The sequence below is a fragment of the Ictidomys tridecemlineatus genome, chromosome 6 (genome assembly GCF_052094955.1).
Source record: "Ictidomys tridecemlineatus isolate mIctTri1 chromosome 6, mIctTri1.hap1, whole genome shotgun sequence".
NCBI lineage: Eukaryota > Metazoa > Chordata > Mammalia > Rodentia > Sciuridae > Ictidomys > Ictidomys tridecemlineatus.
The window spans coordinates 9,573,471-9,586,852 of record NC_135482.1 but is presented as its reverse complement, the minus strand read 5'-3'; the positions used below and the strand labels follow the sequence as shown (position 1 = coordinate 9,586,852).

The window sequence follows — 13,382 nt, the reverse complement described above, 5'->3', positions numbered from 1 at the left end:
CTGGATTCAGAATGTCTCACTTGTCCACCCTGCACATCATTCTTCACGTGGCACGTCTTTAGGATCAGTCGCGATCACAGCGGCTCTGTGCCGAGCACGCAAGGTTTGCTGTCCTGAGTTTATAAGTTCGTTGATGAGACTTTTCTCCCCCTGAAAAATGACTCCCCATCTGGAAAACTGTGACTGGCTAATTATGAGCATGTATTAATAAAATGCAGTTATAATCTGTTTCTCTCTCTTAACTGGGTCCTGATTCGCTCGTAATAATTCTCAGTGGCGGCCCGGACGGCTGGGCTGGTTTTTTGCAGAGGGCTGGCCTGTGTTTCTCTAAACCCCACACCACGGCGGGTGGACAAGTTAAGGCTGCATTTGATGTGCGAGCAGTTCAATTATCTTGTTAGATACTCTGGATAAGAGAAAAAGAATTTCCACTCATGAATTTTCATCATTATACCTCTGGGAAAAAAAAATGGAGAAAAATAAATTTTGTCCTCTTGGCGAAGACTGGCAGACATATTGCTGTCAAGTCTGATTCTTAGGTCAGTTTAATGGTGTTCAAATAACAGGATTTTTTTTGGTGGGGGGAGGATTTAAAAACAAAGCATAAATAGATTTGACATAGCACAGGGTCAGAATTAGTTCTGTTGATGGCAAGTTATTCAATATTAATTCTACTTTATGAATAAATGCAATTAAGTTGCAAATCCCTTAACAGAGTGAAATGTTAGGCCAGTGTTTTAATTGGTATTAGGAAATGTCAGATTAGCGTCCCAAAGGAAGACGAAATCTTTGGCATGATGCTGAAAACATATGTGTTAGTTTTAAAGCTGTGTCTTGCTCTTTTACATAACTACTGGGGAATAAAAATTGGTACCGCCACTCTCAAGAGCAGCTGGACGGAATCCACCTAAATGATAAATGTACCTTCTCCTAATTCATCAATCCCTCTGCTAGGAGAAATTCATTTTCCAATATGCTCAGTGTGGACATAATAACACGAGTACAAGAAAACTCACCGTAGCATTGTTGGAAAAACAGCCTGGATGACCATCACCAGAGACTGGTGGATAGAAAACTAGAGAAGTAGTATTTGGACTTTCTTGGCTAAAGGAGATTAGGGATTCAACGACGACACAACCCAATTAAAACCTGGGCAAAGGACTTGGACTGACATTTCTCCAAAGAAGATATGCAAATGGCCAACAGCACGTGAAAATAGGGCCAACATCACTCGTCACTAGGGAAACACGGATCAAAACTGCAATGAGGTACCATTTCACACCTATTACAATGGATATTAAGCACGCACACAGTAGAGAATAAGTGTTGGTGGGATGTGGAGAAATTGGAACCCTTGTGCTTTTCTTGTGAGACTATAAAATGGTGTAGCTGCTACGGAAATACCATCAGAGTTCCCTAAAAAACTTAAAACACAGAATTATCATATGATCCAATAATTCCACTGCTGGGTATATACCTTGAAGAATTGAAAGCAAGGATCGATATTTGTACCCAGGTTCACAACGTTATTCACAGGTGCCAAAAGATGCCAACAACCCAAATGATCATCAATAGACCAATAGTTAAATATTATACTGTCATAAAAAGGAGAGGAACTCTGAGATATGCTTACAACATGGATGAATCTTGAAAACATTCCACTTAGACATTAAGAAGAGGCTTTGGTGATGGTCACACAACCTTATAAATCAGTGCTGCTGAATTAAACACTTCAACATGACTGAAAAAGCAAATTTATGGTATACATATTCTAACAACATTTTAATAATTTTTTTAAAGTGAGGAAGTCTAAATCTCTTCCTTTGAGGCTGGGCCATCTTGGTTAATAAGTTATGCTGCCTGACTTCCCAGGGGAAGTCACAAGAGGTCACACAGCTTCTGCCGAGCCGTCTTGGCTGGGAACCTGAGCCAGAAGGGAGAGTCCAGCTGTCCTGCAGGTCCCTGCTGGAGACACAAGACATGGCGCAGAGCCCCACTGTCCAGCTCATGGCCTCTTCCCCATCTAGGCCTCAGACAGGTGAGGGCCTCCAGGTGACCCAGCCCCAGCCTGGAGCCCCGCCTGCGGAGGCCAGGTGCAGCAGGGACAGGTGTTCTGCCGAGACCTGCCAGACTGCAGATCCTTGAGCACAATGGCGTGGGCGATAGAGGACGGTACCGTGGACACGCTGTGAAGTAGGAGTCGTCTCAGTTTGGTTTCCGTGACACAGATTCACACTGTGTGAACGCTTCTTGCCAGACAACTGCTTGACTGGGTGGCTTCACTCTCTCTAAACCCCTACGGGTGCAAGGTCGCTGTCACCCTGGTTCTGAATGGGGTCCCGGGGTTGGAGCCACAGGGGGCCCTCTACCCAGAGGGCAGGGCTGTGGGCAGGAAGGAGAAGGCGGCGGGGCACCCAGCCTGGAGGTTCGCCCACCTCTTCTACCCCAGGTCGGGCTCCTGCTCAGAGGTCCTTGAAATAAAATCCAGAATGAGGAGCAAGGAGTGAGCGGGAGTCGTCACCTGAGATGGGACTTCAAGAGATTTGAGCAGAAATTATGAGGCCAGAGCCAGAGGACCTCAGGGGCTGTAGGGTTATCAGGCGCGGAAGAATCTAGAAATAAACCATACTGCACCCCCCGGAGACCTCCCCCGTCTCCTGCCTGCTCAGGTCCTTCCCGCTCCTCCCCCCCAGCTCTGCAAGTCCTGCTTGTGGCCACAGGGGAGCAGACGCTGAGTAAGGAGCACCCCACAACCCAAGGGCGCCCCTCTGCGCAAGTTCCATTCCTGCGCGGTGCGCATGGCAGCGGTCCCACCCGCCAGGCCGCGCCCCCTCTAGCCAGGGTCCTCTGCTAACACCAGAGGGTCCGATGGCCCATCCCGTCACACAGGACCCAGCCAGTGGTCACCCTCACTGCAAGGGGCGCTGGAAACATGTCCGGCTGGGGGCCCAGGGGGAAGAGCTAAAGGGGCCATGACCCCTCAGGATAAGAGCCTGGTGGCAGCCGCCACCCACCCCGTTTGCCACGTCTGGCGCTAAGCGTGGGGTGCGAGGACCTTAGAAAATGGGGAGTCTACGGTGGACGCCGGTGCTGGGTCCTGGGCCTGGAAGGAGGAGACGCTCTCCCCCCAGCGGCCCTGGAGCGATGGCGGGAGGGGTGCGCGCTCTCTTTTCTGATTAGGAGGCAGCCTCTGAGCTCTGAGCTGGGCACAGGCCACGCTGATCCTCCACCTCTGCGCCAACCGCTGGAGCCCGGGGCCGCCTCCCCAGGCCACAGCCTTGCTGAGGGCATCTCCAAGGCCGCTCTCCTTCCTGGCAGTCAGTGGACCGTGCTCGACACACGGGGGGCTCCTGGGGCAGCAGCTAGAGCCCCCTCGTCCCCACGCGCCCTGGCTGCCAGCACAGCCCTTGAACACAGTGTGGAGGTGTAAAGGAGCCAAAAGCCAGTGAGAGGGTAGGTTACGGCTGCAGTGGGACAGCTGCACGAGCTGGATCTCGTCATCGCCAGGCCCTGGATACCACTGTGAAATGGCCGTGAACCAGGGACCTGCAGCATTAAGACAGTCACTCGCCCTGGGCCATCGGGAACGGAGTCACCGCGGCTCTGTGGACAAGAAGTGTGGCCGTAGGGACTCCACCTGGGCTGTTCTGGACCCCATCCTCATTTTCCTGTCGCTGCTCCTGTGAGGAGGGACTTGCAGGACCCACTTCTGAGAATCAGAAACGAAAATTGTCTTTTTATTAAAAAAAAAAAAATTGTACTTTGTGCCCCACAGAATGTCCCAACTCAGGATATGGTGGTGGTGGTGGTGAGCTCCGTCCTGGGTTTGAGTACAGCTACGGGGCTGCGTGACTGAAGTGGATCACGGCCCCGCTCACCTGAGACTCGGACACGGTCGTTGAGCACCTGCTCGGCCGAGACGCGGCTCACCGAGTTGTAAGCTCCCTGCTTGCGTGACGCCAAGAAAGGCCCCTGAGTCGTGGTTTCCACCCTTAAATTCCCAGGACACAGGCCAGGCTGTCCTCCCACCGAGCATCAGACTCTCGGGTGGGTGACGGTCCCTGGTCAGGTAAAGAAAGCTCTCTTCTGTTTGAATTCGGACTTGAGAGTTTTCCGAGGCGGCTCCCCAAGACAACAGTCGGGGCTCAGGCCATGTCTGGGGGCTCATTTGCTCACACAGGCTCCGTCTTCATGCCTTGCTGCTTGCACAGTATGGGGTCCCTGATAAGTCATAAATCAAGGGGTGTCCACCAGATGGCCCCTGTGTAGAGTCAGCAACACCTACAACAGGACCTTGGCCTCCCTGAAAGTCACTCCTGAAACAGGGATGAGGACGACTCCACGCGGGAGCCAGGACCACAGAGTCACCTGCACCCCATCAGGCACGGACACACAGTGATCTCGCCCCAGCCGAGCCCCGAGGCCTGCGGGAGGCCGGGCTCTGTCCGTGGTGCTGAACCCCTGGCTCCAGCCGCTCACTCCAGGAGCCTGGTGAAAACAGTCTGCGTCTTGGGAGAGCTGGGTTCTGCGGGTCCAGGGGGAGCCCTGGAATCTGATTTTGCCAAAAACCTGCCGTTCTACACCTCCACCCTGGTACTGGCCCGTGTCTAAGCCCCGTCAGGAACCGCTTGGCCTCCTGGGGTGACTGCTCTGGGCCCAGCGCTGGGCCAGAGACCGCGAGGCACGGACCAGGCCGGGTCCTGCTGTGGGGGGCTCAGGGCCCCCTGCTCTGTGTGGACAGCGCCCCGCCCACGCCTGTGACTCTCAGGCGGAAGATGAGATGTGTGGCGACAGGAGTCATCTCAGCCACACGGAGGTCCGCATCTGTCCCCCGGGTCTCCACACCCCATCAGCAGCGGGGCACACCTGCTCAAGACCCAGAGCCCCCGCAGCCCTCCCCCACCTGCTGGCTGTCCCGCTGCTGCCTTTGAGGGCAAGTTCTGCACCCAGCTCAGGGGCAGACTCCACCCCACCCGCCCCCACGTTGTTATCCCAGGAAGCCAGCAGTGAAGGGGGGGGAGAGCAGGAGGGTCCCAGGTCACAAAGCCGCTGGGACAAAGGTTTGTAACAAGCAATCAGGGTGCGCCTCCGGGGACCAGGCTCCCGGCCAAATGCAAATCAGGCAGGGCCCTTCCAGCCCAGGGCCGCCTCTCCTCCCTCTGGGTGCGCAGGGAACAGGACGGGAGCCAGAACAGCTGTGCTGATGCAGACAGATGTTCTCCAGGCGAATGTGGGGCAGGGAGGAGAGGAGAGAGTGGGGGGGGGGGACAGAGCTTTCCTGCGCACTCACGGGGGGGGGCGCTGCCCAGGGACCTCCCCGCCCCCCTCCTGCCTCAACAGCCACCCGCAGGCCCCCTGTGAAGGAAAATTCCCCCGTGATATCATGTCACCCACGAGTATTTCAAAATGCATCTTTCCCCTCTTAGAACGTTTTTCAAAATAACCTCAATGTCATTGTCACCCCTCATGATGTTAACAGCCCCTAATGTCATCTAATGCACAGTCCCTGCTCCGATTTCCTTATTTTCCTCAAAAATGTCATTTTAAGGTCCATGGATTTCAATCAGGATCAAAACCAGGCCCACACATCGCATCTGGGTGCAGTCTCGGGCGTCTCCTTTAATCTGCCCCCCTTCTTTTTGTATGCCGTCCCCCTGGTTGGAGGTCAGGTAGAACTGTCCCCATGGTTGACCCCGTGGGTTGAACCTCAGTGTCACCCAACATGCTGCACAACCTGGCAGGCCCTGTACCCCGGTGCTCAGATGCAGAGGGCCGACCTGGCTGGGGCCCACGGCCAGGGGAAGCCGACCGGGGAGGCGCTGGACCGTCCAGTCGGGTCCTAACTGGACATGCACGCCTAGGGTTTCTCCTCTGGGCCATACTAAGGATGAGTGTCTTAGTAGAGTGGGTCCCAGTGAGGCCAGACTGATTCCTCCATGATAAAGTCCCTCCCCAGGACCCCATCCATAGGACCCCAAGACCCTGGCAAGAGGAGCAGAAGAGATGGGAGAAGCCCATTCGCTCAGTTTTCTATTCATCCTTCAAATGTTTGTTGAGCATCTACTATGCCAGGCCCTGAGCGGCAGCCAACAGAACCACGGGACCCCTGGGGCCCTAGGGTCCAGAGCCAGGTGGGGGTGGACACCTGAGGCACCACAGGGGCAGTCTGGAGCAGGAGGGGTGGACAGCATGACCACAGGCTGAGGCGGCTGCTGCGTGCTGGGTGGCCCCGGGCCCCCGGAGGGGCAGTGGCTCCCGACAAGAGCAAGGCTCCAGGGAGAGGGAGAGCTGTGCAGACAGGGCCCCACCTGCTGGAGGAGCCATGAGGAGCCCGACCGAAACCTTCCCCTGCCGTGCCTCAGTTTCCTAATCTGCAAAATGGCCACAAAGGTCGGTGCACTACTTCAAACAGGCAAAGATGAAATGGCTCGATTCGCATCAAGTGCTCGGGGTGGCGGCCCTGCAGCATGCCCCCATGAGGGTCAGCTCCGCAGCAAGGGGGAGCTGAGATGCCCGTGGCCAGTCTCCCAGGGTGGTGCCCACCCTGTTCACAGAGGGGCAGCGTGGCTGGGGGAGGGGCAGCGTGGCTGGGGGAGGAGCAGGCTCAGCTGGGGCCTTGCCTACTCCATGACGGGGTGGGGGCTGGCCGGAGGCCCCCAGCCCCTGAGGACCATCTCCAGGTTCCTCTGGTGCCTGTCCACTCTGTCGTCCTTGTCATAGGAGCCCACCTTCAGCCCAAGGTCAGTGGCCACCAGGGCCCCAATTATCCCATCCACGTGCACCCTAAGGGGGGCGGGCAGGCTGCCCAGCCCGGGCTAAAGGTGAGGGGGCTTAGGAGCACAGTGAGGCGGAGAAAGGGGTCCCACCGCCCCCGACCCTGCCCCGGCCTGCAGGGCCCACAGGGGCGCCTCAGCTGGGGGGGGGCAGACACAGAACCGCCTGCTCCCAGAAGGGGTTACGCGCTCCTCCACCCCCCTCCCCCGCCATCCTAATCCCCGTCCTGCTGACTCCTCCAGCCCCACCCCCAGCTATTCTGGGATAATGGAGGCAGCAGATGGCCGAGCCCTGCTCCCCCCACCGACCCTCAGGATCTGGGAACTACCCGAAAATCTGCTGCTGCTTCTAAAACCAGGCCAGCCAGCAGCCTCCCCGCCGGGTGAGGAGGACAGCGGCCGCCCTCAGCTCCATCCTGCACTCCCGGCACAGGTCCCTCCCGTGCTGGGGGACCACGGGCATGTGGCAGTCCCCCTCTGGGCCCCAGGACCCTCCCTAGGAAGGAAACAAGGGGCTGAGCTCGGTGGTTCCAGATGCCTCTGACCCAGATGTGCTGGGACAAGGACTCTGTCCCTCAAGAGCCAAGGACATGACCCAAGGGAGCCCGAGGCCCGCTGCCTGGGCCAGGGCCCCTCCACCCCTCAGAGTCTCTCCTCCCTCCTCCCCCATCCCAGAGCCCCACTGTGGCCCTCAGGGGTCAGTGGGCACAGCCACACGCACACGTGCATCCCCGCACAGAGGTGCACAGAGGGGCACTCACACCTGTGCACACACTCCCACAGACGGCACACACACGGAGCCCCTCCTGGGCACCAAAGTGACCACCGTCACCACTGTGACAGACAGACTGAGGATCCCGCCCTGATCTGGCTGCAAACAGAAAACTGGACCAAGAGAGACTTAAATAGGGGTTTAATTTCGTACAGAACCAAACGCTGGAGGAGACAGCTGCGGTGACGGTCTTGGGCTTCCCTTCATGGTGGCAAAGTAGCTCCTCAGATCCAGCCATCATACCCACATTCACACAGGAAGATGAGGTACAGGGCTGAAAAACCTCACCCAGAAACCTCTCTACTGGCCAAACCTGGGTCACAGGGTAACGTCTCCCAGCAACGGAGACTGGAAAGTGAGCCAAAGGGTCCTCTGGATGGGCTGGGACCGTGCGGAGCCATCACCTGGGCCTGCTGAGGCCCCAAACCTGAGCCCATTAGCAGGGGTGGGAGCCAGGAGCTCAGAGATGTCATCATCCGTCACAGACCCTGGGTTTGCCATGACTCTTTCAGGTCCCCTCAGGGACACAGGATCCGGCCAGGGGACTTAGGAGCAGACGGCCCAGTGCTTCAGCCCCAGGGGAATGACAGGGACAGAGCCAGGGCTGGAGCCACACCCCCCAGGGGCCCAGGCACTGTCTAAGGGATGGCGCCCGATCCCTGGCCGGGCCCAGGTGCCTGCTCCGTCGGCTCCCCCAGGCCGCGGGCTCCAGCCTGGGCCTGTGCGGCCCTCACCTGGTCCTCCTGCTCCCCAGGCTGTCCAGCCTCCTCTCGGGCCGGGTGCCTCCAGCTACCCACAGGCCTGCACCTTCGTCGCCCGGAGGCCGCGCCAGGAGCTGCCCTCCCGGGCACTCGCCAGCGCTGCGCGGGCACAGGAGCCACCCGAAGTCTCCGCTGGCCTCTGCCCAGCAGCTCCTGCTCACTGCACCACCAGCTGGGGGCACCAGGGCGTGTCTGGGTGCAGGAGGCAGTGCAGGGAGCGGAACCTGCAGAGAGACCAGAGCGGACGGTCACCGTGCTGCGCGCACTCCCCGGCTGCCCAAGGGCACAGGCCGCAGGTGGCGAGCAGCAGGCACCACAGACATCTGGGGCCAGGAAGCCCCGGGGGGCAGGGACTGCCCTGTGCCCTGGAGGAGGCCCAGCGGCACCCTGACCTCTACCCACTAGACGCCCGCAGCACGTCCCCAAGTCGAGCAACTGGACATCACCCAGTGTCCCCTGGGGAACTAGGCCACCCCCGGCTGAGTCCCCAGTTTAGAGAGACTTCAGAACAAGACCCCACTGAACCCGTCCGCACCACAGACCTGGGTCTTCAGGGCTCTGGCCCCAACCGCAGGAAGCTACGGATTCTAGAATCCTGAGCCTGGAGCGGACTAGCGCCATTTGTCTTGCAGGGCGGGGGCGGGGGTTTGAATCCAGGGCCCCGCTGCTGGGCCAGTGCTCTGCCGCTGAGCCGCCCAGCCCCGGGGCCAACCCTCAAGCCTCTTGGCCTCAGCCACAGCTCCCGCCCCCACCGACGGCCGGAATTTTGAGGTTTCTCCCTGTGTTAAGCCAAACTGTCTCCTTGGAACCTACGACGTGGTCAACGCAGCCCCCAGGACCCTCGGGGTGCTCAGAGCCTCTGCTCCAACCGGGCAGCTCTGGAAACCTGGGGGCCAGGGGCCCTGCTTCCCTGCAAGGGACCAGAATCTAAATCTAAGGTCCAGGCAGAGCCCACAAAGGCCTTGCGAGGTCGCTTGTCACCTCCTTGAGCAAACCAGGCACCGTGTCACCTCTCCTCACTCTGCATCGGGCTGCAATGGCTCCCTCTGCTTCCTTGAACACGTCAAGGTCTGTCTCCTGCCTCTGGGCCTTTGCACATGCCATCCCCTCTGCCCGGGACACTGTGCCATCTCCTGTCCTGGGGACTGCTGCTACCACTTCAGGTACCCCATGCCCCCTCCCCTCCCCCTCCCTGGACAGCCCACGCCCGTCAACACGGAGGCTGTCTTACTGTCCCCCACAGGACAGTGTCCCAGGCGCCCCATTGTCCAGGACTCCCTTGGACAAGTCTCCACCCTCAGGGGACCCAGGGCCCACACCATCCCTTGCTACCCGTTGCCCCGAGACCTGCACACCCCTGCAGCAGGACCCCTCCCCAGCTCCCAGCCTCCACAAGGCGCTGGCTGGCGGTGGGTGAGGAGGAGTGGGGACCGCGGGACTGCCCGGAGGGAGGGGCTCCCCGCGGCTGGGGGCTGCAGGCTGCACGGGTGCCAGGAGGGGGCAGTCCTGCGGCTGGGCTCAGAGGCCACCTGCCCCCCACCCCTCCCACCACCTGAGCCAGCAGCACAGGCCACACACCCCCGGGGCAGCGGTGGACGGGGAACCAGGCACCGTCACAGACTGTCCCCTAGACTGCTCCACACAAAGGGACAGAGCAGCCCCAACCCCCTGAGGCCTTTCAGGAAGGTTCTAACCATCCCAACCCTCCCTCCCAGAAGAACCATCTAAGAGGACCAAGAAACAAAGAAGACAACACAACCCCCGCCATGTCTGGGGTTGCAGCACACCGCGTCCTTCACTCGGCCAACAGGACAGTCTTCCGGGGGCTCCTGAGGAACTCTGGGGGACCAGAGCTGGGAGAGTCCTACACAGCCACAATATTCAGTCTCCAGGTGTTACAAGTGAGAGACTGAAGCCCAGAGAGGGCAAGACACTGGCCTAAAGTCACACCGCAGAGCAGAGGCAGAAATCTACTCCTTCCACTCAGCTGCCTCACCTCTGGAGGCCTGGGCTCAGCACCCCCACCTCCCGTCCGCAGTTGCAGCCCTCAGACCCACCTGGAGGGGTCCTCTTCAGGGGAGAAGGGGCCAGGTAGCTTAATGACATTGAGCTTCCCCTCAAAGACACCATAGCTGAGGGTGACCTGGGCAGAGAGAAGCGGAGTAGTGTGAGGGGGTGTCGCACCAGGGATCCCACAAGGGGGCAGCATCTTGGCAACAGCAGAGAGGGCCAGAGGGCATCCTGAGAGGCACAGGTCTGCCTGCAGCTCCACCACGAGGGTCCTTCTAGAGCCCCCCGTGGGCAGCGCGTGCTGGGCCAGGAGCCTGCTGCTCAGCTGCGCCCCAGCTGGGGGGGTCAGGCCCCATCCTCCCAGCGGGGAGGATGCTTCGGTCCGCCCTCCACCGGGCGTTGCACCAACGTGGATCAAAAATACGCAAGAACCTTCGCCTCTGACCTGAACGTGCACGAGAGCATTCTTCTGACGTTCCCTGACACTTCAGTGCAACACCCACTCACCTGCAGGGGACAGTCGGCAGGTATCAGGCGTAATCAGAGACGGCTTATGTATTTTTTATCTTTACTTTTTCAACACTGGGGATTGAAGGCAGGGACGTTTTACCACTGAGCCACATCCCCAGCCGGTTTTATTCTTTGAGACAGGACCTTGATAAGTTGTTGAGGCTGGCCTCAAACTTGGGATCCTCCTGCCTCAGCCTCCAGGGAGAGCCCTGCTTCCGGCTGTCCAAAATCTGCCGTTTTCCCAGTTTCGGGCATGTGGTCCTCATAAGATGAACCTGGGGTTCCCAAGGAGGAAGCCACAGCCCAGCTCCCCGCCTGGCCAAGCAGCTCCCGGCCCTGGTAGGAGAAGGGTCATGTGATGGCCCAGGCCATTAGAGTAGGAATCAAATCTGCACGGGGTCTGGGAAAGGAGGCGCCCTGCTCCCAGGATGGAGTGGAAACCAGCTGCCTCCCGCCAGGATGAGGCCAGCGTGGGCAGACAGAGTCCCGAGAACCAGAGGCCAGCTTCCGGTCACCTGTGCAGGCCCTTCCTGCAGCATTTGGGGACCAGATCAAAGAATCACAGTGTCACAGTGCTGACCCTTGAGGAGCAAGTCACTGAGTACCTTTAGGGGGTCCTTTGCCACCCTGGGCCTCAGGGTCCCCATCGATAGCCAGGCCCCATAATCTCAAGTTCCAGATTGATGTCAAACACCCCAAGGTCCTTTGGGGGACCCTCCTCCCCACTCATTGCCACCTGCCCCAAGACCACTCACCTGCTCCAGGAGTTGGGCGGCCCCTAGTAGCTGCAGGGTCTCCAGGTGCGAGTGGAAGAGGGGGCTGGGCCGCAGGCGGCCCCCCAGCTTGCACTCCACGATGTAGCCCACGGTACAGTCATCAGGCAGCCGGATGAGGGCAGAGGTGTCCACGAAGTGGGAGCCGCTGTGGGCAGAGCTGGACTGTAGCACTGGCCAGGCCTCCGCACTTGACCCCTTCCCAGGAAGCTCTCCGCGGGGCGGCAGCAGGGCGGAGCGCTCAGGGGTGGAGCGGCCTCTGCCTACTGCGGGACCCTGGGAGTCAGGGCCCCGAGCCTCCGTCTCCTCTGCTGTGAGACGGGGCGATCGCTGTCCTGCTCAGGGCTGTCGGGGGCCTCAGTGGTGAAGCCCTTCATAAATGTCTCCTTCCTCCTCTCCCCAACTTGTGGGTTCCCTGCTGAGCCTGAGCACCTGCCTGCCCCGGACACAGAGAGGAAGGCTCTGGCCTCCTGGCAGCGCCTGTGCTGGGAAGAGAGCTGGTCAGGAGAGCCAGGAGGCCGGTCACTGGGAGCAGGACACCCAGCCAAGGGGGGAGGGGTGCAGAAGCCCCGCCCACACTCCCTCCCAGGCTGGGTCCACAGCCAAGCCTTCAGGACAGAGGAGGGGGAGTTTTTCCTAAATAATCCCAACAGCTCGGGAGGCTGAGGCAGGAGGATCTCCCATTTCAAAGCCAGCCTCAGTGATGGTGAGGTGCTCACCAACTCAGTGAGACCCTGTCTCTAAACAAAATAGGGCTGGGGCTGGGGCTCAGTGGTTGAGTGCCCCTGAGTTCAATCAATCAATCAATCAATCACATGAAAGTCCCACAGAGGTGGGACACCCCCTGGCCGTTCCAGGTGCACGCCTGCCAGACCGGCCCCAGGACAACAGGCCACTCCCACGCCCACGGATCCCAGCCTGGGACAAGGCGGGCTGTACAGTGGGGAAGCACCCAGGTCTCAGCAGCTCGTACCCCTGAGCCTGGGTGACCTTAGCGGCGCTGACCCTCTAGGCCTCACCCTCCTCAGTGCAGACACAGGCTACACCACCAAAAAGGTGACACAGAGGCCAAGCTCAGATCCAGCCCTCAACCCAAGTTCAAGGCCACGAGTGTTAATACCATCCTGCCCACAAAGACATGTGCCACTTCTAGAAGGCCAGCATCCCCCATCCAGTGCCCCCGGCTCCCCTCCTCTGGGGTCCTCTAGTGCTGTCCCAGGTCAATTCCACCTCTTCTGGCATTGACTGGTCAGAAGAGCGGAAGGAGGCTGCAAACGGGGCCTTGTGATTCCCTGGCTCGGCCAGATGCAGCCCAAACCCTGAGCCTTGGCACCAGTAGTCCCTGTGTTTGCAGGTCCACTTGCAGACACGCAAACAGACTTCTCGAGGTGCTCCTGTGTGCAACAGAGGCCACCAGACTGTGCACCCCCTGCAGACAGGGGGACAGGTAATTTGCTCAGCATGAACTGGGTCACAGGGTAACACAAAGTGAATGACAGGCAGCTCCTCCTGCGCCCACTCTCAAGCCTTCCTGCCCCTCGGGCATGCCAGTAGCCACCCTTCCCTGCCCTCCAGCCACCCAGGGTCTTGGCTTACCTCGCCCACGGGGCCATCCTCAAAGCCAGCTTGCGGTTGATGCAGAAGCCGGCACCCCCTGTGGCGAACCAGAACTGCACCAGTCTCTGGGAAGGAGAGGGCAGAGGTGCAAGGTGAGCTGGGGACAGGGACATTGAGGCCACGCCTCACCCCAACCCGCGTGGCTCAGAATCTCTCCATGTAACCT

General features: G+C 59.4%; 1 protein-coding gene across 4 annotated transcripts in view; it reads right to left on the bottom strand.

Annotated features, from left to right (window-relative positions):
* Positions 1-13,382, bottom strand: part of Mfng (MFNG O-fucosylpeptide 3-beta-N-acetylglucosaminyltransferase) — a 41,070-nt gene that overhangs the window by 19,003 nt on the left and 8,685 nt on the right. The window contains exons 5-8 of one of the 4 annotated variants that reach the window (XM_005322276.5): positions 13,196-13,281; positions 11,582-11,747; positions 10,364-10,449; positions 8,315-8,530 (exon numbers count right to left, since the gene is read on the bottom strand). In XM_005322276.5, the coding sequence (XP_005322333.1) occupies positions 8,464-8,530; positions 10,364-10,449; positions 11,582-11,747; positions 13,196-13,281 (405 nt within the window). In that variant the 3' untranslated portion in view covers positions 8,315-8,463. Of the gene's footprint in view, positions 1-7,669; positions 8,531-10,363; positions 11,163-11,581; positions 11,748-13,195; positions 13,282-13,382 lie in introns of those variants that run through there. The other 3 variants (XR_013440276.1, XM_078052785.1, XM_078052786.1) reach the window with 3 other exon arrangements.